Source organism: Acanthisitta chloris, unplaced genomic scaffold (assembly GCF_000695815.1).
Source record: "Acanthisitta chloris isolate BGI_N310 unplaced genomic scaffold, ASM69581v1 scaffold19419, whole genome shotgun sequence".
Taxonomy (NCBI): Eukaryota; Metazoa; Chordata; class Aves; order Passeriformes; family Acanthisittidae; genus Acanthisitta; species Acanthisitta chloris.
Window position 1 is genome coordinate 19,455 of NW_008693311.1, and position 24,844 is coordinate 44,298.

The window sequence follows — 24,844 nt, forward strand, 5'->3', positions numbered from 1 at the left end:
TGTCTCTTTAAGGATGGGGGAAAACCGAGAACCTCCTCTCACATTAAGCATGTGATTCCATAAATATTATACAGGGACATGATTTTTGTTTTTTCACTCTTTATTTTTCTTCCACCCAAAGCCAAGTTGGATCTGCAAAAGCAGATCAGTTCAAGCTTAGCAATGAGGAAAAAAAAAAGCAGGCAAGAACAAAATGCCTGATCAAATATGCAAATTAGTTTCTGTAAAAAGAATGATAGATTAGGATTTTCCAGCCCAGAAAGAGAGATGACTAAGGAGGACTATGATGGAAGGCCATCACAGCACACATACAAAAGTTGTAAAAGACCAGATTTCAGCCAACATGGGAACCAGAGGGCATTGTAACAAAGCAGCCATTTGAACTCAGCACCAGGGCATGGTTCTTCACAAAACATCTGTGTCTGCAGGGCAGCTCTCCAATCACACCTGTGTGTTGGGATGCTCACAATTTACACTGGTTCAAAAGGCAACTGGACAATTTCATAGAAAGAAATCAAGCACTGTGCCTTATGATGTCTCCACTGGTCACAGTACTAAAAAAAAAAAATGCCACTGTGTATATTTGCTCTATGCAACTCCCCAGTTGCTAGCATTGGCCACCAGCAAAGAAAATGATGGACAGACAGTGAATTTTTGTCTGAATTAATATGTCTGTCCTTAAGAATAAAGTAACCCTGAGGCACATTTCCAGGTTAAGTTGGGCTTGAGAGTTTGCTCTACAGTGCTGCCTTATGGTGTGAGAACTCTCCGTTCTGTGGTCTAAGGCAGCACAGATACTTCAAATGAACTTTTTCAACACAACACCTGTGTAACACCAGATTTTCCATTACCAAAATTCAAAAGCACATTGAGTTATATAATTTTATAACTGTTAGAGGTTCCAGGGTGTATTCAAGCACTGCTTATGCCCAAACATGCTTAAGTAACAGAAAGCACGTACAAATGATTCATATATTGTAACTGTATGACAGTATGTAAGCTTTGCATTCACATGGATTCATTTGGAGAAGGCGTGGGAGCAATTTTGAGATGCTCCAACATTTCTACAATTGCTGTACTGCAGAAAGGAGGTCAGATCTCAGTACTTTGTTTAAAAATTTTTTGTACCCCCTTGCATAGAAATTTACAAATATATATATTAAGACCTGAGTGCTGAATTTTGGAAATGGATGACCAAAATCTACAGGATCTACCGGGACAGGCCTAGCTTCCAGCATCCATCACAACTCTTCTCTCCTCATTCAAGTCCTGAGTGAAACTTTTATTCATGATATTTAAGTAGGGACTGGAACACTAAGCAGTGTTATTGTCTACATCACTCCTCTGGGAAAAAGTGCGTTTAACTAATTTCCCCCCTCCCCTATTTCTTGGAAGGTAGTTTGCTAAAAATAAATACTGTTGAAGCAGCCCTACTACTCGGGTAGGTATTTCATCAGAACAGGCTTATCAATTAGATACTCTAAATTCATATGACAAAAGACTTCCTACCATTCAATAAACAAGGGGTTGTAATATATGATGTCCCAAGAGAATACATTTTTTTCCTTGTCTTTTGTAACTTTTTTTGACTTGAATTAGACATATTTCTTCCCCTACTATCAGTACCATACTAGTGCAAAGACCTGGATCCAAACCTGTCTTTGCAGCAGCAAAGTTTTGTTACATCCAAATCAATTTTCTCTGAGACATCAAAACTATTCGTGGCAAGTAATATAGCTGTCTGTACTAAATAACAACATTCTGAACAGCTGCCTTGCAGCAACAGGAACACACTTCCTTCTCCATTATTAAAAAATAATTTAGTCCCCTCACAAGAAAAAAAAACGAAACCAAACACCACAGGTTGAAAGGTACAGCCTAACAGCAACAGAAAACCTCTTAAGCTTTTTTTCTGAGGAATTAGCAGGAATTAAGAAGATATTTTCCTCCTCATTCCTGATTTTTGTCCCTCTAGCATGGCCTAGTGCAGGCAGACACAGCATGTCATTTGGTGACATGCCGCCTCTGCAGAATCCTTTCCACTTACCCAGCAGCTGGACACAGCCCTGATCAAAGTTACATTTCTCAGCACAATCCAGCAAGTTCATCCAGCCAACAACCAGAAAACGAAATCTTTAGCTTTAAGCCTCATGACATCATTCACAAATAGAACACACAGTGCAGTCCCAGAATATGAACCCAATCGCTTAACACAAAACAATTGCAACAAAATATAAAGAGTAATATTCACAGAAAATACAATACATTCACTTTTAAAAATCTTTCTACCAAATACAGCATGCAGCTAACTCGCAAATATATGATATGAATCTCTTCCATAATTCCAATCACTATTGTAAGATGAAGGAAATTCAATTTACTGTTAAATTTAGGAAACGGAAAGCAACAACAGTTTTCAACATCATTACCAAAATCATGATCACAGCAAAAGTAAATCAGGCAAAGCAAAAAATCATTACTGAACTACCTCATTTTAAAATATTCACGAGCATTTGAGCCCACAGCCTAAGAAATGGAGAAGGCATGTTACTTTTCTACAGGTTAACTACACTGTTTTTACAGTTTTACACGGGAACAGATGCTAAGCAAGCTTACACAAGACTTATTTCAAGTTAAAAGTTGTTTACTTGAATTTAAGCTTTGGAAAATAAATTTGTAAGCTAAATAGATAATCAAAAATGTGCTTACATAGAGTTCTGCACTAGTTCAGCTCCAGCTAGGCAACACCTTTCAGAAAAGCAGCATCTCTGCATAGCCATACATCTTCCCCAGTATGTACTCCTGATTTGTCCTTCCCAAAAAACTTTCCCCACTCTTCAAATACATAGTTCCATGCTCCTTACATGTTGTCTACCAACTCCCCTACCTCCTGCCTGTACAGCAAGACATCGGCTCCAAATTAACGTGCCCACATTTTACGCAGTGTAGGACTTGCCTCAGCAGCTTTGAGCCAAAAAGCTGTAGCTCTTGTCCCAAATAAAGGTTTTTGGGGAAATAAAAGGGTACAGTCAGCAGCAACATCCCAACTGACACTACTGCTGGCTGCATGAGGCCTCTTCTCTAATTTTATCCAGTATGAAGACAAACTACTTATGGTTAATCTGTTTAACTTCAAACTGTATCAAAGGAGGGAGTTGTAATGCAGTGAGGTATGTGACAGCTGAGAGCTGAGTGCATGCAGCCTCTCCTAGCTCATTCACATTGGGTCATGACAGGAATAAACTGTGTATGAGAGCAACTCTACCTCTCAGAGCTTAGCACTTCTGGGTACTCTCTGATTATCAGCAGGCAGAGAACACAACATGCTCCTCAAGCTACTAAGATGGTTTCTCACAGCAATTGTATCCATTTTTACAGCTTGGATCAACACATAAATTATTTTTAAAAGGTAATAGACATGAAATGACAATTTAAATGAAGGGAAGGTAATAAATATATAGCTTCTAGTCTTGCTAGAATGTCTGCTTTTTTCTACTTTCAGAAGCATAAATACATACCTCAGCTTTCTGTTGGTAGCAAGTTTCAGTATTAGTCAAACCCAGTATGTGAACTTCACTAGGCTGAGAGGAAAAAAACCTTAAAAAACATATTGACACGAATAGAGACCTTGAAGCAAGGACACACAAAGAAAATATTCATGGCACCAGGAGGCTCTTAAATTCAATACAGAATGACATTCATCTAAATAACATTACTTCAGAGTTTGAGGACAGACTTCTACATTATGAGCCCCAAATGTAGTTCCAGTAGGGAACACACATCTGTCAGTCTGCAGACGTGAGTGAGTCATTACCACCACAGTGTGCTTGGACACACCATTCCAAACTGCAAATGGGGGCATATTTCTTCCTATGGACATATATCCTCTTTAGGGAAGAGTATGGTCCTGATAACTTTGAATGTCTCCTCTCCTGAAATGGCTACGAGAGAGCTGATAAAATCCAGCAGTTCTTTGCACAGATGCAAACAACTTTATGTAGTCTGCAAATGAAGAGTCACATTTTATTAGTATGATGAAAGTCTGTGAGTTGCCAAAAATTATTGCAAAGATTTGTAGCAAGAAGCAGGCAGACCAAAATAAATGGCAAAAGCAAAGAAATAAGCGTTCGGGTCTGAAAGATCATATACAGCTCTAAACAGACATAAACTGGACTTAAGTGTTAAAAAAGCTGTGAATTGCTGAGTTTATCATAACTCGATTGTGCTAATCACACTAGACAGCCTGAGAGCAGAGGTGTCACCATTGCCCCCAACATGGTACTGGGGGGAGTGCTGGCAAGTGGAGAGCAATTAGACAATCAGCCCCCACAGGAAACAAAGACAGGTAATTACTACCTTCGAACACTGAAAGACTAAAGAGGTGATGCAAAGAAAATTATAATATAGCATAAAACTAAACTCTCCACTATGTCCATGATTGTATTCATCTAGTAATTACACAATTCAGGGTATTTAATTTCCTGCAGTTAATTTGGAGTTCTCCTTGACTCCTTTAGGTGCAGTGTTTTCATAGTTAAAAAATGTCATTTATATTTTTAATTTCTTTGCATCCAAATTAAATTCTTCAGGGCCTAAGCAAGATTGTTACTTGAATCTGGGTCCCTTTTGAGTAGGCAGATGGAGGTAGTGAATGAGCTGGAATTAGGTAAAGGGATGTGAAAAGCTCAAATTCAGGTGCAGTAACAATATCCCCATTGAAAGCATCATAAAACAGTAAGCTGACCTGCACGATCCACTGGGCCAGTGCATGGGCAGATGTACAAACTGCCTGGGAATGCCATTGACACATGCTGCAAATCCTAGCTGGATGTGACAGCAACACTCCAGGAAAGATACCTTTACCAAAATTACCATGATGACCAAGTTCCTTTAACATTCAGTGCCCAGATGCTCGCACTGCCCTGAGTGCAAAGCCACTCTGTTTACGATGCTAATGCAGGAGCAGAAGCACTGTAAACTCAGGTTTTGTGTTTCATTTTCTATTTAAGCTTTCAGCACGGAATATGAAATGGCACCCACTAATAGTCATGATTCATTTGTAACACGAAGTCTGTTGTATATAATCCTGTGTGTAGTTATTGCTACTCCTGGTTGGCATTTAATACGTCAATGAGTATGCCTGGATTCCCTCAAAACAATTAAATTATCTTTTGTCCAGATACAAACTCTGGAAGAGTAACAAACATTAAAAAACCCAAATCTTTCTGCAGTGCTCTTCATACTTCACACTGTGCTATTACAGAAGAAACAACTTTTGAAACCCAGGCAGTGTTCAGGCAGAACCCTGAAACAGAGATGGTGGTATATTAGCTGCTTTTTTTTTTTTTGTTAGGGCAGTACCTATCTGTTGGCTTTTTTTAATCCTATGTAATTTGTTTCATTTTGTAAGGGAGAAAAATCAAACATAGCATCTTTTTAATCATTCATAGCCTATGCAGCACATAACTGAACAGCAAAGGCCTTAGGAAGTAAAAGCAGATGGACCACATTATGCATGTGCCCAGGCATTTTAGGAAAGTATAAGAATTCCTGGGCAGTGGTGACCATAGAAAAACTTGGTTCTCTTGTGTAAACAATGTTTTCCCCAACAGCTGTATTCCCCTTCCTGTTTATTCTTCTCTCCTGCAGAATTCTCTCAGCTCGGTCACATCTGTATTTCATTTATTTTTTAAAAATATTTCTTTAGCTATTCTCCTAGCCTTTTCAGATTATTAAGGCTTAGGGAATTTTCCAAATCTCATTTCTCTTTTCACAACCCATTCTGTTCACATTTTCACACTTCATTTAGGTTCTGAATTCACATAATGATGCACATTGCTAAGGGGCTTTGCCCACACTGACCAGCTTGCAGGGTTAGAGTTTTCATGTGAGCAATAGAAATTGTCTAGGCAATCATCTTTGCTTTCTCATTTTAAGACCAAAACACATCAGAATAAGTGAAAATAGTGTTCAGTTGTTCCTTTCCTTTAAAAAACCATTTCAATATTACATTTAATGTATACATACTACTATGATTATTAGACAAGAGAATAATTTCTGGACCTTGATTTTTAGCTCACCATGTTTGAGAATGGCTTTTTAATATTGAGTCTAATAACAATTATTACATTAAAGTGGGACTACTGATTTAAATCACTGATTTTTTTTTAAAAAGTGTTGTACTCTGTTGAAACATTGTAAATTCTGATGCTTAACTGAACAGAAATTGTTAGGTTTCTCTGCCTTTTCTTGAAATAAATACAAGTCACAATTAAACCAAGTCTACCTTATTTTGATTTCACCTAGGTTACATGAAGTTGATAAAAATGATATTGTATCTGTAGTCTAGCACTTAATTTTATCTCATTTTACAGCCATTTTTGTTGAGTCTTACCTCAGACTCTTCTTTTTTAAAAATAACTGAACAGATGACGAACCATCTCTCAAGGGCAAGCATCAATCTCTGGAAGCATCTATATTCTACAAGCAATACATCTACAGATGATGTAATCTGTTCCAAGAAGCCTGCTTCTATTTTTAAGTAGCATACTCTTATGCTTTTAAAAGGGCATCTCCATCACACATTGTTACTTTGCTTTTAACCCAATAACAATCATCAGTGATATTTAATATACATGAAATGGATTCAGAAAATAATTGATTTTATATTACTGTCCACTCCAATTCTTACAAATGGTATTTGAAATGGTAATTTCAAGTTCTAAGACTATAAAATGCTTACACTGTGAAGAACATTTCTGCTTAAGGTCATATCTCCAAAAAAAAAGTACATCTTTCACAACTGCCTTAAAATTCTTGACCATTTTGTATGCTAAGTATCTTGGAATGTTTTGGTTTCTCCACTTAAAGCTACTGAATGTGACATTGGAGAACCTGGAAAGAACATTACAGCAGAGAGTGCACAGAGAAAACATGCTCAGCACTAAAACTCCATCTCCTCAAGGAGAGGCAATAATGACAAAGCAACAACTACAGTACTGATTAAAGGGCACATTTTGGTGTGTTTTGGTTTTCACTACCATAATTTCTAGGTAAATACTTAAATTTAACATTTCCAACACCATATACTTTCATATTATAAAAAAAAAAAACACTCAAAAACCCCATGTTCTTACTGCTATTCCCTACCATAATGAAACCAAACATACCCTTGGTGGCACAGGCATGTCACAAGAAGTGACATGTGTAGGTGTTGCTTATCATCATATAAGAGTGTGCTATTATCTCTTTATCTCTCCCATCACATTGCTACACCAAACTGTGGATCTCAGAGTACAGTTTGACACCATCTTACTAATTTTAGAGTACACAGCTATCTTGCAGTGAGAATTACTGGATCTCCTGGAATCTCACCTATTCCTCTAACAAGCAGCAGCAGCAATCCAAATCATTAAAGAGATTGGGTGGGTGTTTTTTTTTCTTAAGGAAGATTTTGAATCAAGTGATATAAAAGTCATATCTATCAAAGTGATGGATTTTACCATCTCACATTCCTAATAGAGATTATGAAAGCCAGCACTATTTTTCACATTACAGTGCCACACATCTCATATCCAATGTGTGGTCTGCTAAAGCTACTCTGATCTCTCTGACATCTCCAAACCACAACCACCATCATGTGCTCTCTCACATGCAAAGGCCCATATTTTTGTCACCTAAAGGTAAATGTACTTTAAGCTTTTTGATTAAGTTAAGCTTGGAAGTTAATGTGGAAGTATCACCTAAAAAGAAATAGAGGCAACTGCTGTCTACAGCTTTTTTAAAAAGGATTTTTGTTAATTTTTAAAACCCAAAGTTGGTCAACAGTGACTACCCTAGCTGGCTCTAAACATCAGTTTTACTGCTATTTGTAACTATGGTAACTGAGAACCTACTGATTACACCACTGTGACTGCAACAGCCAAAGACATTTTTCTTTAAGATGCTGGTATGCTTTGCTGCTTGGAAAACCAAAAGACTTTCCAGCTCAATATCATCTGCAGATGTAATTAGCATTAGCACATTTTCTTTTGGTTGGGTTTTTAGTAACTGAACTAGAACATCACCATACCCACAAAACTTCTAAGAGGGTCACCTTCAAGTGAATTATATTCATTAGATGGAGAAAAACACTTGGAAAATATATTACAGATGCACAGTTTTGTCCTGGCAGGAAGAGAGTTTAGCTGATATTTAAGTTATTTTCCATCTTTAAATTTTATGATCCTTTGAAATTTTGTTTAGTGTTCCTCAGCCAATATTTTCAACTCTCAGCTCCCAAGAGCACTTATTTTTCTAGAAAAGCTAAATTCATTTTTCCAGTAATCACACATAAGAAACCGCAACTATCCAGATCTGCAATTATTTCCCATTAATTTAATTGAAAATGCAAACTATAAAAAGAATCAAACAGGTAATATTTATAAACTTGTGACTCTATTTATGATTTTGTTGGCCTCTAAATGCCTACAGCTTTCCTTTTAACTATTTTTTTTTAACCAGAAACAGAAATTTTGTTTCCAAGGATGCCAACTGCCAAGTCTGTTCTTTTTTCAAAGATCAACATCATATTTGGATTTTCTCCTTTCCTAGGCTTTTTGCATTTTCTCAACTTTCCAAGAGTTTCCAAAAGTAACACAGAATTGAAAAAAAAAATTAAAATAATACTCCAGCACATTTCTACAATGTCTTCGGGTTTGCAGGGCTGTTTGCAGCTGATGTTAATGGGCAGGTGAGCAGCAGCTGATGCTGTAACATGGTACAGTGCCCTCATCATCACACAAGCCAAAATGCACTCAACACCAGCAGTGCTAGTAGGCAAGGGAATAGTATGGGAATTGAGATGTAGGTCCTGAGCCTTCCCAAAAGGCTGTGGCAGATGTATCTTATCCATGCTTGCTGAGATCTTTACCATGAATGCATATACTTCAGTTTCCCCTCTGACCTTTTAATCAATGGATTTTTTTAGATCTTCATTATTTCCCAGCTGTCCACACAAGCTTTAACTTTTATTTCTTACAAGATATTTAAAGAGAACTTGCACAGATCGGCCACTCCCTACATTAGTACATTTATAAAAACAACAGTTTAAGTTATTATGTCATTGTGAGTTCTTCTTGTTGAATTTTCCTTTTCCTCACTGCCTTTCCTTTTCTCTTGCCAGATTTATCTTTAAGATGCCATTTAAGGGTATTCACTTTGTTTCAAGTATATAGAGGACTACATCTAGGAAGAACTTGAGATAAACTCTCTCCAAACAAATCAGCTGCAAGCTTGCAAGTTTCTCAACAGCTGCATGCAAAGCAACAACTAGACATTAAGGGTTCTACAATAACTTAGGATATGTGGGGGAATATCCTGACAATTCTCTTCCATGGTAGGATCTATTTTACTTCCTTAACACCTCTTGAAGTAGTTCAGGGTTCAGCAAGGAGGCCCAGCACAAATCATACTACTTGCTTCCCTCACAGATCCCACACAACTATATTGACCCAAACCAATCCCTTTTTGCAGACAACACCCCATCTAATACACATTGTTTTAAAAACTCAGTTATTTATTACTGTAATACCCAAGTACCATAGACAGAGACGAGACTTGCATGGTATGCCAAGCAGATCAATCTAATAGCACTTAGAAAGCTCTGCTGCAACCAGCTCATGCATCACTCTTTACCCATACACAGCATCAAACTATTCCTTGTCCCATGTGAGCTTCATTTGGTTCACACAGAAGCACAGCTCCTAGAAAAGCAGATGTGGCAAAGCAGAGAGGACTAGACAACAGGAAGAAACAGAGCCCAACCCTCTGGGTGCTCTGTTCTCAGTACACTGCTGCAGTGCAGCTTGTCTCAGGGATCCCAGCATGGCCACTGGGTGTTTACAGAGACACTCCAGCTTTGGTCCAAGCCTCTGAAGGGGATGCAGAGGAGTAGAAGAATGAGGGAAGTGAAAAACAAATACAGAAAGGATTAACTTGCTTTATCAATGTAGCATGATAAAAATCCTATCATGTCACAGACATAGTTTTTCTTAGAGTTAGCCTAAAGTTCAACATGACAATTTTTTTCAGCTCTTACTTTTTACTTATTATGGGTGGCACTGAAATGCATAGGTTTAATGAGACAAAGTCTATATGGAATTATATATGTATCTGAGACAGCTTAAGTAAATTGAATAGCAGTCCCTTTTGTGCTTCTGTAGGCTGCACATGGAAGGCTGCTGCCTGGTATCATACCCTATCACTACACATTGCCATGTTCCTTCTCAGAAAATGCATGGAAAAGTTGAACTTTTTCAGAGCTGGAGGAAGCTTGAGGCTATGTTACAGTGTACAGTCTCCTGACTGATATAACAGCCCAGATTTAAGAACCTTAAAACCCTGATCAGTGTGGAGAGTTTGGTAAAGGCATACAAACTCAAATTCTTTTAAATATCACAGCATTGCCACAGCTGTTTAGATTCTCTCAAGAAACACTTCAAACTCTGAACACAAACTATACCCAGAACAGCACTGGATTGTTCATAAAAACTGTTGATAGGAAAAAAAAAAAAGAATGAGGTTACATAGCATTTATGGAACTCTGCAAGGAAAAGTAAATACTTCACCTATTTCCTTGGTTTGATTCAAGTAGCTACAATCATACAGATATCTTCAAACAACAGTGCAAAAAGGCTGCTCTGTAGTATTCTGAGACACGCTGAAAGTGGCAGTATTGCTGGGTCTCACATATTTAGCCTGACGCCTTGAGAACAGCATTAGAAAATTCTTTCAAGTACCTCATTGTTTTGAAAGAGAGCTACAAAAATGCCAGTGTTTTAACTCAGATTTTATCAGCTCTGAAAATACTGACTCAACTATTGATCTTTTAGCCTGAGCTATTCTCAGGGAAGGTATGAAAAACCCATCTGGATTGACTTAGCTTTGGTCTCCGAAAACAAGTACCATATCTGTATACATAATGATACATTTAGGATTACATTATAAAAGGCTACATACTTGGAAAACAGTCCTTTAACCAAGTGATATAAATCCTGCTGATGCACTAGGTGCATTAAAGATCATTAAACCAGCACTGTTTACTTGATGTAAAAAAAAAAGTTTACTAAAGTAATACTTAGGATTTTTACAATAAGAAGTCTGAAGAAAACTTTCTTTCAAGTGCTCTGACAGGATCAGCTTCAATAACTACTTGCTGATGTATCACTAGATATGCAGTTCCAGATCAAAACACTTCTCTCTGGCAATGGTGTATTTTGGAAGCAAAAACCTTACACCAGTAATTATGATATCTCTATCAACACCAAACTAGCATGATTTCTTAAATTGTTGTTACAGATCCAAAATAAGCCCTAAAACCTCAGCATTACACTGCCACACTATGGCACAATTAAGATCTGCAAGCAATAATTGAAAAAAAAAAAGAGAATAAAAACTCCTCTACTTTAATTATTCAGGACTACAGATTCCACCATTGGTTCTGTTTGCTTACAACATTTGTAAAGCACTAAAAACCAAACTCCTGCATCTTGCCCAGCAACAGCTACCTAGGAACATTATGCTTGAGGATTTTTTGTAGTAACTTTTTTCCAAAATTAAAAACGAAAAAGTTTATTTCCTGCAAGTAAAATCTTCAAAGACTAGTTTGATACGCCTGTTTCACAGATGGGATATGTAGGGAAGTGGACACCAGGGGCATTTCTTTACTTTGTTGGCTACAAAATGTAGAGCTTTTTGTTCTCTGCTTTACAACGTGTACTGAAAGGTTTTCAGTTGACCGCAAGTTGGGGGAAAAGAAATGTTCAAGAGACCTTCAAGTTTTCTTTTTTTTTTAACTATTTGAGGTAATGGCACAGGATTTTAGAAACTACAGTCATTTCTTTATGTCACAATGTAACTCAGTTCAGACCCAGAAATATTTCAAAATACTTAGTATTTCCACATTTTGACTACTAAGTTTGGTGAGAACTTTCAAAACAATAAAAAGTTTTTTTGGCTGACAGCGACCCAAGATGGCTGAAATTTAACATCAAAATTCTTAACTACAGCAGCTCACTGCACAAAACATACATTATTTTAATTACTATGTCATTTATGTAATTTATGCCTTCCATAGCATTTGTTTTGCAAGAAAGCTATAAATCAGTTTTCTATGACCAGTACTGCTTTCTTCATTCTAACATTCCATTTTCAAGTGTTTTCCTAATAAATCAAACATTATACATAAGCAATCAGCTGAGGCCAAGACCACACCAATTATTTTACCTGCAAGAACTTGCCATTACAAACATTTCCCACAAGGCATAATAAAAATACACGTCTGGTGCCACAAGACTTACAAGAATACCCTGTACTGAGGCATTAAAAAAAGATTAGATGACTAACTGGAGTATTATTTGTTCCATCCCTTCCTTAATTGTTATTGTCACCACCTCAGTTTACAAAAAATGGCATAGGCTAGATGCATGCCAGTCCTTTCCCATTAGGATGGTTTATTCAAGCTTTTGAAATCCTGAATTAAGTATCTTTCATCTCCAAACATTTCCAGTTACAGACTGCTTAAGCCATCGATGAACCAGGTATTCTTTTTTATACATTACCCATCTCTAAGCCATATGAGTACACATATATGCACGCACACACTGATACAATTTCTGTTATCAGACCTCTGTTTTCAATTATCACGTGATTTCTGTAAATTTTTTTACTGCCCTTACTCAAAGCACAAGCCACTAGGTTATACCTAGGATCCCAACTCCTCTTAACAGCCAACATGTATAAACAGCAAACTGTGAACATTACAGACTGTTAAAAAAAATCAGCTCTAGAGCCTCACTAACAAATGTGATGTTCTCACAAGCATTCCTGGACCAACTGCAATAGCATCAGCCCAAATAAATTCTATGCCTGGTAGCAAAACTGCAGACTACCACCTAGGATTTGTGATTTTGGAGTCTTGTGGGAGGGAAGGAGTTTAGCAAACTTGAGTGACATTGAATGAAGGAGATTTATGGAGAGTGCATTCTTAGCAGCTTTTGTGTTTAACAGTTGCCCAAGAGTCATGCTGAACTGCATAAAAACCATAAAAATAAATTCCAGATTTGCAACTCCCTCCCAAAACCTAACAATAGTCAATTTTGAAAATGTTGTTTTTAAACTGCTCCCCAAAATTTAGCAGCAGATAGTACAGTGTTTCTGTTAGTCCGTACCTGAGTAGCAAAAATCTATTTTCCCTTCCCTGTCTGACAGCAGACATATCTTCTTCCATTAGTCATTCAAGCATCACAGCTAAGTATTTAAAATTAGATAAGCTTCTTCAAAAACATATATTATTTAAATTATAAAGATGTATGCTGGAGTTGAATATACTACTGAAAAATGCCTTTCCTTAGAGCCCACACAGAAAAGATTAGTTAGGATAAATGGCATCCTTAATACTTCTGAATTATATCCTCCTTGGAAGAATCAAAACCATGTTTCATTGTCATTCATCAGGCATCCCCTTCCAGGAAGCTACAGGAAACTTCATACCTTCCTGAACTTTTCCATCTGCTTATAAAGATCTGGATCCAACTCCTGAGACACATCTTTCATCCAGAGAAGAGCTCCTCTGTATTCAGTCCGATACTGTTCCATTCGGTTTACTGTCAACCACGTATCTGAGATGGCCCTGTATCTGAAAGTCTCCACTTCTTGATACAATCTACTCAAAGGAGCACGGAGTGCTAATCTGGAGGAAGGCGTGAAGGAAAGAAAGGAAGGAGATAAACATGTTAGAGAAGTTGTTCCACAAAGGATTAATACAAGTACCGACAGTTTACTAGCAATCAAAAAAAACATACACAGACAAAAGAGTTCACTAAAGTGCTAGTGTATGTTCAGATGGTACTACAACTTGGTTGGGGGTACACATAAATGGGGGCAATTTTGCATGGATATTGTGTTTGCAACCTTTCTTTTCAAGAAGTGAAGTTTTATTTATACTTGGCAGTGGAAAAGGAACCTCTTACATCTCCTCTAATGTGTCTATATATTTTAGTTAGCCGAGCCACCTGTATAAATGTTATTACCCCATTCCTCTTCATAAATTTCATTTAACAACTCTAAAAATGTACCTGAGGTAATTCATTACTGGATAAATACAACAGATGTATCAGGATTGTCATGTTAAACCTCACAAAACCCACTTCCATTAGCCTTTTAATCTTCAAATGCAAATGTAAATAAAATCAGTCATCAATCAAATAAAATCCTTTGAAGGACATTTATCTTCTGGAAGGATCTGGACATTTTCCTAAATGCTTCTTCTGGCAACCACACTTTGGAAAGGCAGCAGGGGACACTGTCGTCTTCCCTATGTCGTCATATCGGCTCCTAATGGGATCTCAGAACTTGATAGGATTACTCCAACTTTTGCTTTGCTTCCTCCTGCTGCTTCTGCTTTCCTTTCGGTTGTCAGCAGCCACCTCACTGGAATGGGTTCAATCAGTTCTACACCAGCACAGAATTAGTAAACTAGTAAAACATGCTAGGAAGACCCTTGGCTTAAGATAATTTCTAATTTCAGCTCCAGTAACCAAGAAATTATGTCTTCTTCATCTCTAGCTACTGAGATAACTATTGGCATGCAATGTAAATAAAAAGCAGTCCCAAATTCAACACGAGTTTGAGGATAGCTCAAGACATGAAAGACAAACAGTTTGTTATATTTTTATGGGAATTTATTGAAAAAGATTCATTGATCAAGAGATACAATAAAATGTTAACATCTTAGTTGGCCTTCTTCCCCCTCACATTTTTTCCTCATGCTACAAATACTTACCCAGATACCTGAGGGAAAATTCAGTTTGTATGTCATACACTGAGATTTCTATAAACAGTTAAGCTTTATGAAGAAGCAAATCATCAATGCTTTTGCTTCAAGGTGCCTTACATGTGTTTTAAAGATCCCACTCATGGCTGTTACTGGGGGTGCTAATGATCAAACTCTAGCCCAAGGTAAACATATGAAATTGTCAGTGCTTTGTATACAATGTTTTATTTTGAGCCACACAGCTGCACTGTTAAGCTAAAGCTGGAAAGTATCACAGTAGTTAAAAGCCCCCTCAAATCCTGTAAAACATAATAGGATAGAATTTTCCCTTGTAAGTGATGATGAATTTCAAACTTTTGTAGTCCCAATATTGTTTAAAAAAGCATCATAGTACCTGTAATGCCATCAGTTACTGTTACTTTTGCACTCCCTGAGCAAACACCAGGTCAGTGAGACAACAAGGGCTCTGGATAACAGCATGTATTTGTGTGCATGTGGTCCCTCTGGATTCCTTACCTTTTACTGATTTGCTTCTACCCAACCCACATGATCTCAGTAGGAATCTAGGATCTTCTCCCAGTGTAAGGTTAAAGCAGTAAATGACATTCAGACTCCTCTTTCTTTCTCCTTTGTCTGCCTGAGGTACAAGACTCCATAGCCCACGATAAAAGTATTTTCTTACTCATTCCCTCCCTCCCAGGACCTAGACACTTCTCCAGTGAGCCTGCTGTAGGATTTCTCTGCAGAGTGAGAAGTGACACCAAGCAGGAGAGGGACCTGACATCAGTTCCTTTACAAGCCCACTGCTAGAGAGGCCATGGAAATGCACTGGTACAGCTTTAGAACTGCTGAGCTGAACAGCCACAGGTGGGGGTTCTGGAGATATAGACATACCAAGTCCCTAAGACAAAAAGCAGGATCAGGCAAAATTTACAAAGCCCCTAATATTGCCAATACTACAGCAGATTTGGTCAATAATAACTTTCCTATCGATTGGTTCCTCACACACTTCAATTGGTTGAATGAATTATGCCAATGGTGAATCAACTATCATTATCACATGTACTCTGTAAATCAGACAGTAGTGTTGACCCATATACCTTTGCTGAGAAGAAAAGCAGAGGGCCTTTCCTGTAGCTTGCATCATTTTTCCTGCTCTCGTTTTATCCTGAGAACCCTGTGATCGAAGAAATTTCCCCAATTCATTTTCTTCCTGAGACAGAACTAACAAGAAATAAATGAGTGGTCAAATATGTTATACAAGTGGTTCCTAACAGCTTAAACTATTTGATGTTAGGCCAGTTTTAAAGTCACTCTAAGTCCAAGCAGCCAAGCAAAAATAAATAATTTCATAGAATTCCTGCACTTAGTAAACAGAAGATCTGATTCACTTGGGACATTGGCTGATGTACTTAACAAGAATCACAGAATTCTATCAGTGCCTAAAGACAACAGGAGAAACACGCTATTTCTTGAAAAAACAAAATAAAATTAGGTTGGTTAGACTGCAAAAAGGGCCCAGTCTTGACTGCAGTATCTTTTAGTCTTGGGTTTCCTGGGATCTTTCTGGTTTGTTTGGTTTGGTTTTTAATTCCTTTTTACCAGCCAGACTGCCTCAGCTGGTCTTTGGTAGCATACTTCACTGAAACTAATTCCAGGTTATACTACCCGAAGCTCTTTCACTTGCCTTACTCTTGCTCACCATTTTTCATGCTTGACTACATAAAAAAAATTTCAGATGAAAAATCTAGCACTTCATTTTAAAGAATATTTATTCTCAAATTACTTTGCAAAATTATTTGACAACTTTAACATTCTATACAATTCAAACATTATATTTCAACTGTCTGAAATATGTTTACCTCAAACTGATTGTTTTTTTAAACCTGAAGATGAAGTAAAAGTGTTTTTACACTAAATTCTTGACTATCTCCAAACTGGGAACATGGATCTTCATGATCTCATATCCTTGCAAGAACATTTCATGATGCCTTCATCTTTTTGCCTTCTAAAGTGGCTGCCTCCTATGGTACCAATTTCTTCCCACTATCAAGAGGGAGAATGGCCTAATATAATCAAAGAAGATCTCTTGAAGTCCTCTTGCCATTTTTCCAAATGTTGACTGTCAAATCCAATCCAGACTCATAGCATACTTTGGCAGAATGTGCTGCATGCACATCTTTGCCTCAGAGAGTTCACATGCTACCATGAAACACTTTTTGAACTCAATACACTATTATTCTGTATTCTAATTTTACTGCTGGACACTGAAACATTATCTCTGACTCTCTGGATAGGCAAAGGAAAACTAAAAGATTTGAGAAAATATGAGTAACATTCAATAAAGGGAATTTACATTGAATTTCAAAAAAGAAAGAAATGTCAAAACAAAATAAAAACAAAACAAAACCAAAACCAAACAAAAAACCCAAAACACAACCAAAACAAAAAAATCAAAACAAACAAAACCAAACAAAAAAAAAAAAAACCAAACAAAAAAACCAAACCAAACAAACAAAAAAACCAACAAAAACAAAACTCAAAGATGACTCCAAAGATGGAGTCTCTTCTTCGGGACAGAAATCACATCTGCAGAGGATCAAACAATATTGACTGCAGAGAATCTATAGAGGACATTCCCAGTTAGGACCCTGCCTCTCACTAATGACTGTCACTCCTAATTCCTGTACACTTGTTACAGTCAAGTCAACATTATCAAATTCATTGTAATAGTATGGATTACTTATCAATAAAACTGGTAGTAAGCCAAATACTTTTCATCATCAATCCTGATTTTGAGAAAAAAACCCCAACCTCAAAACAATAGAACAGTTTAGAAAGGAGTTAGGATTTCTAGACAAGATACTTCTGAATTTAAACAAGCCAAGCAAGTAACAGGAGAAAAAAAAACAAACTTAAAAAGCAAGCTTTCTTCAGTAATTGTTACCTATCACTGCATAATATCAATACACAAAACTTAAGAACTAGGAAATCTTAAGCAAAAAAGCAAATCTGCCTTCAGCTGTCTGCAAGGAACATTAGCTTTACTTTTAAATAGGATGAACCTGTTAGTTCATCATTTTAATTTTAACTTTTTCACTTGTTCTACAAGTCCATAATGAGGACCCTCTTGTCATTTTAACTACTGTGTTTGATCATACTTACAACAAATCCTTTTCTGATACAGTTCAATTGCTTTCAGCAACTCCATACATGTTCTCTGAATAGAATGGAACAGCTGATATTGAAACAAAATATACAAAAAATTTGTTAAGTGTATGGAAGAAACACTGACAAAATACAAGAAAGACAGTTTAGTGTTTTTGTAGAAATTATTAGAGATTGTTACTTTCTTCTTGAACAACGAACACTTTTTCCAGTTTGGAAGTATTTTTTTCCTTATCAATTGTGCTTTTCTTTCAATTACGTTATTCACTGAAACTACAGACAGACCAATCAATGCTTACAGAAGGAAAATAAAGAAAATAACAGCTTTGGAACGAGACCTATTCTAAACAGCTGATAGTTAGCCAAACTACATGTGTTGGAGGTTCTTTTCAATTGATATCTTTGGATATATATGAAGATGTACAAATCTGTTTCTAAAAAAAACTCACAGCAGAGCAAAGAGCTATTGAAATGTCTATCGTGTTTATCAAGTTTCACAATTTGCATACTGAATTCTTCACACTGTGGAACACACTTGCACAGGTATGCCAACACAGTTGCTGATTTAAACTGAATGTTTTATTGGCATAACCAAATTTACAAAGCAGTAGTTTCCAAAGGAAGTAGAGGGGGAAAAAAAAGTAATCTTGACTAAATTTGAAGACTGTTTCTAGGAAGTAGAAAAATTACTACTCTTTCTGTCTGTCCTTCCAAAACCCCCAAGCTGCAACTTAAACCGAAACTCCACCATATCAAACATTACACAGCTCTAATTAAAATGGACTACTGGCACAGTAATTGTCTCCCCCTGCAACTGCTTCACTTCCTGTACATTTATACAGGTCTTGTCTTTTAAATTGGGAGTGTGACTTGCAGGTGAGAAACTGGCCAAGTGAAAACATGCTTATTGGTTTTTTATGCAGCAAACATAAGTTTCCATTATTTCCAATCCCACCTGAGCTAACAAAGCATCCTTCTTAATGAATCTGCAATGCAGTAGACTTGGCAGAAACTCAGGTATGTATTTATAAAATATGGTTCCATCCTCCTCTCTTGCTTTTCATCAATACTCTTGATTTATAACCCATCATGAAGACCCCATAGCTAGAATCACCATGTCATAAGTTATCACTATTCTAGCCAGAACCACAAAGATTTGTTTGTTACAAAACAGCCCCTTGGATTTCACCTAAAACCTGAATAAACCAAGAATCCTATGTCAATATTTTTATAAGAAACTGCAAGAAAACCAGTAAGGCAAAACGTTTACCCTTATGTAAGAAAACAATACCAATACAACTTAAGATGGCCCCTGACCAGATTATTACACCTCTGCAGTCCATCCTCAATTTTCTGCTTTGCCTCAAAGACATTTGGTCTCTTCAATTTGTAGAACCTTCATTCATTTTTTTTCCCAGTGGGGTTGAGGACACTGACAGTAGGACTGTATTTGTCACACAGCAGGATTCCTTCTCTTGGTTATACTTTACACACTTTCAGAAGCCCTTTATCTGCTCAAAACCTCCAGAGAGCAGAGTTCACTATGCACCTTTCTCCTCCTCGGTATATTGCATGTTTCTCTGGTATATGTGATATTTTCTAACTGTATAAAGAATGTCACTTGTATACAGGATAGAATACTATTAAAAAACCAAAACAAACATCTTAAACTGACATAAGCAAAGGATAAGGAAAATCATCTGCTCTCCCCTGTTAACACAAGGGAAAAAAAGAATCTGTCTCCAAAACATGAAAATAAATCTAACAGATATTAGGTTCCAAATGAAGTTTGAGGGATATGGGGGTTTGTGTTACAAAATGCCACTATATTATCTGAATTTACATAGGTACTTTTGTCAAAATTTGGAAAACATTATGTAAAAATGCTGATAAAAATACATATACATTATTATATACTATGTCTATACAATACTAGAGGCTTGGTGGAAATTAGAAGTCTTTAAAAATTAACAAACAGAGAATACACATTAAATAAATACTACAAACCTCTAACTTTGCATCCAGATCTGCATCTGAAGCCACAACATGTTCATCTTCCTTTTTTCCTGTAACTTTTATAAGGGTTTGTTTTGTTTTCCAGTATTTCTGTTGCATTTTATTGACCACAGATTTTTCTTGGCTTTGAGCATATTGATCATAAAACTCCCTCGGATAATTGCTAGAATATTAAGAAACAAGATTAAAAACTTCAATTGGATGCTTAACAAATAAGTCTAACAGGCTTGATTAATACATTTCCATTAAGAATAATGTATTTGCATGCAGAGACATATTCTAACATGCATTTCCTCATTATGCCTCAATAACAAAGCAATTAATTAAGTACTATATTTCCCATCCTATTTTGGAAAATAATACACTGCTTTTAATTTAAATGTCTTGAGCATGTAGTACTGCCAAACAATCATCTGCAAAGAATTCTTTCCAATGCATTTATGACTCATGGCCCATAGAATTTATTTTTTTTAATTTTATATAATTAATAAGAGAGTTTCAAGTGAATTAGCAGAGATGCTTAAGCAGGTAGCAATTTCCATGCCATTTCAGCATTGTCAGGATTTCACAAAGTTCATTTTATGAATGGGATTAGACTACTTGCCCTCCATTTTTTGTAATTGAATAGAAAAGAATTAAAAGAACACTCATCTCTTTTGAGCATGTTATGTGAGTGACTGATAGCTCACATCTTTCTTTATGACAACTGTGGGTGCATAACACAATCTTCTTTTCAAGGACTATTTTCTACTGACAGATGATTCCGCATTCCTGTAGCAGACTAGTAAAAAGTGCAATCTACAGACTCCATATTCCACAATATCTAAACCACACCAAGATGGTTTAATACAAAATCTAGCCTTACAATGAAATCTTGATCTTTCAGGAAGTGTTATTCCATTATTAATTTCTGCAAAAGTACAAGTATTTTCCCCTCTGTGCATATATAAAAAGCTGCAGTAATTCTGTATCTCTTTAGAAGTAAATGGGTGCTAAAAATTGCTGTATTGAATACTCCAGGAAACTTAAAGAGGTTTGGTTTATTTGGGAAAAAAGATACCTTCCACCCATGGAGCGACAAACTGTAGTTCATGAGTGAGATACTGACCACTGGCTCTGCTCACAACACACAGAAAACTCAGAGGTACTACCTCAAAGGGGTCTTCAGACCCAACATACACATCAAGTAATGTACTGAGATGCGTCCCTGCCCATGGCAGCAGGGTTGGAACTAGATGATCTTTAAGGTCCCTTCCAACCCAGGTCATTCTATGATCCCCTGATTTTACATATATATATATATTTAGACACATATATAAATAAATACATAAATAATGCAGCCCTTCTGAAAAAAAACAAACCATTGTACAAATGTTCCACAAATGGGTGGCACTTGTACCCTACATAGTTAGCAGTGACACAGTTTAACCTGAAAAGGAAATTTGTTTCACAAGGGGTTTGGTACTTGCTTTAGTTACTTTTAATCGGGGAGGCAACATTGCCTTCATCACCAAAGAGAGGGTAAGAAATTAAACTGGAAGTGAGCAAGACAAAATTGAAAAAGCGCTTATATAAAGCACTTCTTGGCTTCTTCCCCAAACTTGAAAAGTGAAGATATTTACCCATTTAATTCTACACAAACACTAGTTCCAAGAGTTTCATTTATGAATTTAATTAAAATAAAGTCTTCTGGTGCTACAGCAGAAACTAAACATGTACAAAACATAGCACATTTCATTTGGAATTCTGTACAAACAAACCATTATACACTCTGACATCAAGTTAGGTGAAGATTATATTGACCTGCACCTTAGAATACAAAATCTATAACCTCTAATAAATAGCAAAATCCCCCTGCATTATGAGAAAATGGAATATGAGAGTTTAATGAAAAAAAGCACTACTTTAAAAATAATAATTAAAAAAAACCAAACAAACATGAAGCTGCTCACAAAGTATTACAAAGGCCATAGCTCTCTGGCTAGTTGTGTGTTTTAACTTCTGCCACAGCTGTGCAAATAAGCGATATCTTATTTCAGTGGTCAAGTGAAGAAAACACCATAATTCATCTGATGTTAACCCGACTTGATAGCTACCTCAGTTGAGGCGACCAGAAATTCTGGGGGCATGATGCAAGGAATACAAAAGTTATTAATATCAGGTCACAAAAAGATTTTTTTAAAAAACCCTGCAATTAATACAGATTCCTGAATTACAAGACTGATAAACCAATAGAAGGAACAAAAGGAATATAATTTTTTTCTATGACACACAAATTCAGCTTCTAATTCATTGGAGAATTTACTGACTCCTGTTTAAGGTAAAGACAATGAAAGACTCAATCGCAATACTGAAATATTTAGTGGACAATTGGTAGAAACTTGTCAATATCTTTTAAAATGGATTTTGTGCCAAGTAACCACAGACATCTTTAGATTTTGTTAAACAATCAGAAAATGTAACTGAAAGAAGGATGCACTTTATTCTGAAGTTGAAGACTGTGGGTAAAACCTCTTGAAATAGAACAGTTCATACTTATTTCCATTACACAGGAAATGGATAACATCTTATTTTTCTATCTAGTCAATTCACTTGTTTTTCTATTCTTTGGCAAATTTTCAGGTTTTATTTTTATTCTTTTTTTAATAGAATATCCAGCAGTGACTTCATATAAATACTGGTTGCCAGAACATAAGTGTGTAATGGATTCAGGCTGTGACAAATCAACATGCCAAATACTATTAGCTCTTCAGAATAACAAAAAATTATCAAGGTACTTACTACTTATGACCTTCCATGGTTTTTGCTTTCTGCAGACCCTTAAATAAGAAATTATCAGTTAATACAAATATCTTTAAAATATATATCCAAGTTAAACACTAGAAATCCTCTACATTTTCACAATGAACATTACTAAGTTGTAGAATCTTATTCACCATGTTACAAAAGAAAACCTTTCAATCTGTGGACCAAATGCCTTCCTCATGTAACACACAATTCTCACATAAATCCATGACAAACAGATTTAAGTGGTGCCACCAATGATGTGCCTTGTATCTTAGCAAGTTTCCCAGGCAAAAGCAAATTTACCTGGCATAAATTCAGTGACTTTAGACAAGGCAAGATAAAATTGTCCATGCTAGGCATCATCCTCAGTCAAGCTTTTTTTCCCCTCAAAGTTTTAGCCACAACAAAATTAAACTACTTTTTACTTATTTTTCTCTCTCATATCCCACTGATCTACTTTTAAAAAACACTAGCTATATCATGTCTTGAGTCACAGATGTGAAATTTAATCACCAGGTGATTTTTCTATGAGGGACACCACAGTTCCTGAGGACAGAATACAATTTGTATGTATTAGGAATTTAGATTTTATAAGTTATTATCTCCAGCTTTGATACTCAAGTCTCCCACTATACTCTGAACTGATCAGGTGCTATGTACATCACTTCCCACTGGTACCTGAGTACACTCCTTCCAGGCCAAATTTACCAGCCAAGCCAGATGCTCCTTATAAACAACAGGCCCCTGGTTTCTCCTCTGCTGCTTTCAGAGAGGACTGTTCTTCAGCATATAGTTAACATGTGAATGGAGGCACTGCAGCATGATTGTGGATGAGATCAAAATGAAGCTGGTGAGATGGTGCTGCTGGGGAATGGCCTTTGGTAAGAGCAGGCACAGAATGGACACACCAACTGGGTGCACTAGGATATGAAGCTGATGGACCATGAAAAGAGCAATGGAAAAAGCAGTTATGAAGCTAATGGTGCTGAAATTGAACTTTGGCACTAATCTGAGTGAGAAAGAAAAGTGGATCCAAAGGGGAGATGTCACACTGGAAACACACCTAGCACAGTGCTGCTTACAGACAGTGTAGTTAGCACTGGAGTGGCAAAGGGACTGGAACAGACTGCAGGAACTTGAACAAGGGAATGCAAACAACCTGAGTACTTCCTGCAAGCATGAAGCACATGCACTTCCATTTGGAGCTGAATGGAGCCAAATCCCAGATTTCTAACCTCTCTGCTGTCAGTACCTGTGAAACTTCCTGGCAAAGGTCCACAAGATGCTGCAAGATTATATTCAGGAAATTTTCCTGAATAAGAATTTTTGTGAAATGCTCTTAAGGACTGCAGGAGAGACCCTGAGAAAATTCATAACTCTGTCTTCAGAGAAGAGTTTAAATGTAAGGGTAAACACATAAACAAAGAGGAAGAAAGAATCTTTTTAGATTGTTGTTTGTGTCACAGAACCACTGAGTCAGACAAGATACAGAATGGACAGCACCAGTCATGGCTTTGCTGTAGTTTCTAGAGCTACAGGGACAGGCAACAATAACTTCAGTTTTCTACTACCTTTATGCTTGACTTCACTGTTTTCACACTGGTCCTCCTTAAGTCAACTGTGGGTGTGTGTGACTGAGATAAGACCACAGGATTTAGCTTGTATACACATCCATGACTCAGTTACTCAGCAGCATACTTGGCTTGACAGGAAGCAAAGAACAGTCTATCTAGATGGAATAACATGCATATTCCTTGGAACAAAGTATAATACAATTGATAATAATCAATAGGGAAAAATGCCCATGGCACTGACCTTACACACTGCACACGTCCACCTGATTCTCTTGGACAGCAATGTCCCTAAAAAAGAAAATAAATAAATAAACAAACAAACAAATAAATATCAGGTTCATGGTAAAACAGTTCTCATTTGCATGCACAGCTCGTGCTCTTTCTTCCTAAACATCTGACCTTGTATTTTGACTCCAAAATCTTCTTAGCTGTACTCCTCTGAGTCCTACATAGCACCCCCTATGCTCTGACAATATTTGTGGGAATT

The 24,844-nt window shown here is 36.7% G+C and overlaps 1 protein-coding gene across 1 annotated transcript in view; it reads right to left on the minus strand.

Annotated features, from left to right (window-relative positions):
- Positions 1-22,813, minus strand: part of ICA1 (islet cell autoantigen 1, 69kDa) — a gene marked incomplete at its 3' end in the record, with an annotated part of 36,573 nt that extends 13,760 nt beyond the window's left edge. The window contains exons 1-5 of the mRNA XM_009083032.1: positions 22,778-22,813; positions 19,988-20,159; positions 17,978-18,050; positions 15,913-16,036; positions 13,531-13,729 (exon numbers count right to left, since the gene is read on the minus strand). Of these exons, the coding sequence (XP_009081280.1) occupies positions 13,531-13,729; positions 15,913-16,036; positions 17,978-18,050; positions 19,988-20,159; positions 22,778-22,794 (585 nt within the window). The remainder of the gene's footprint in view (positions 1-13,530; positions 13,730-15,912; positions 16,037-17,977; positions 18,051-19,987; positions 20,160-22,777) is intronic.
- Between the last annotated feature and the right edge of the window lie 2,031 nt (positions 22,814-24,844).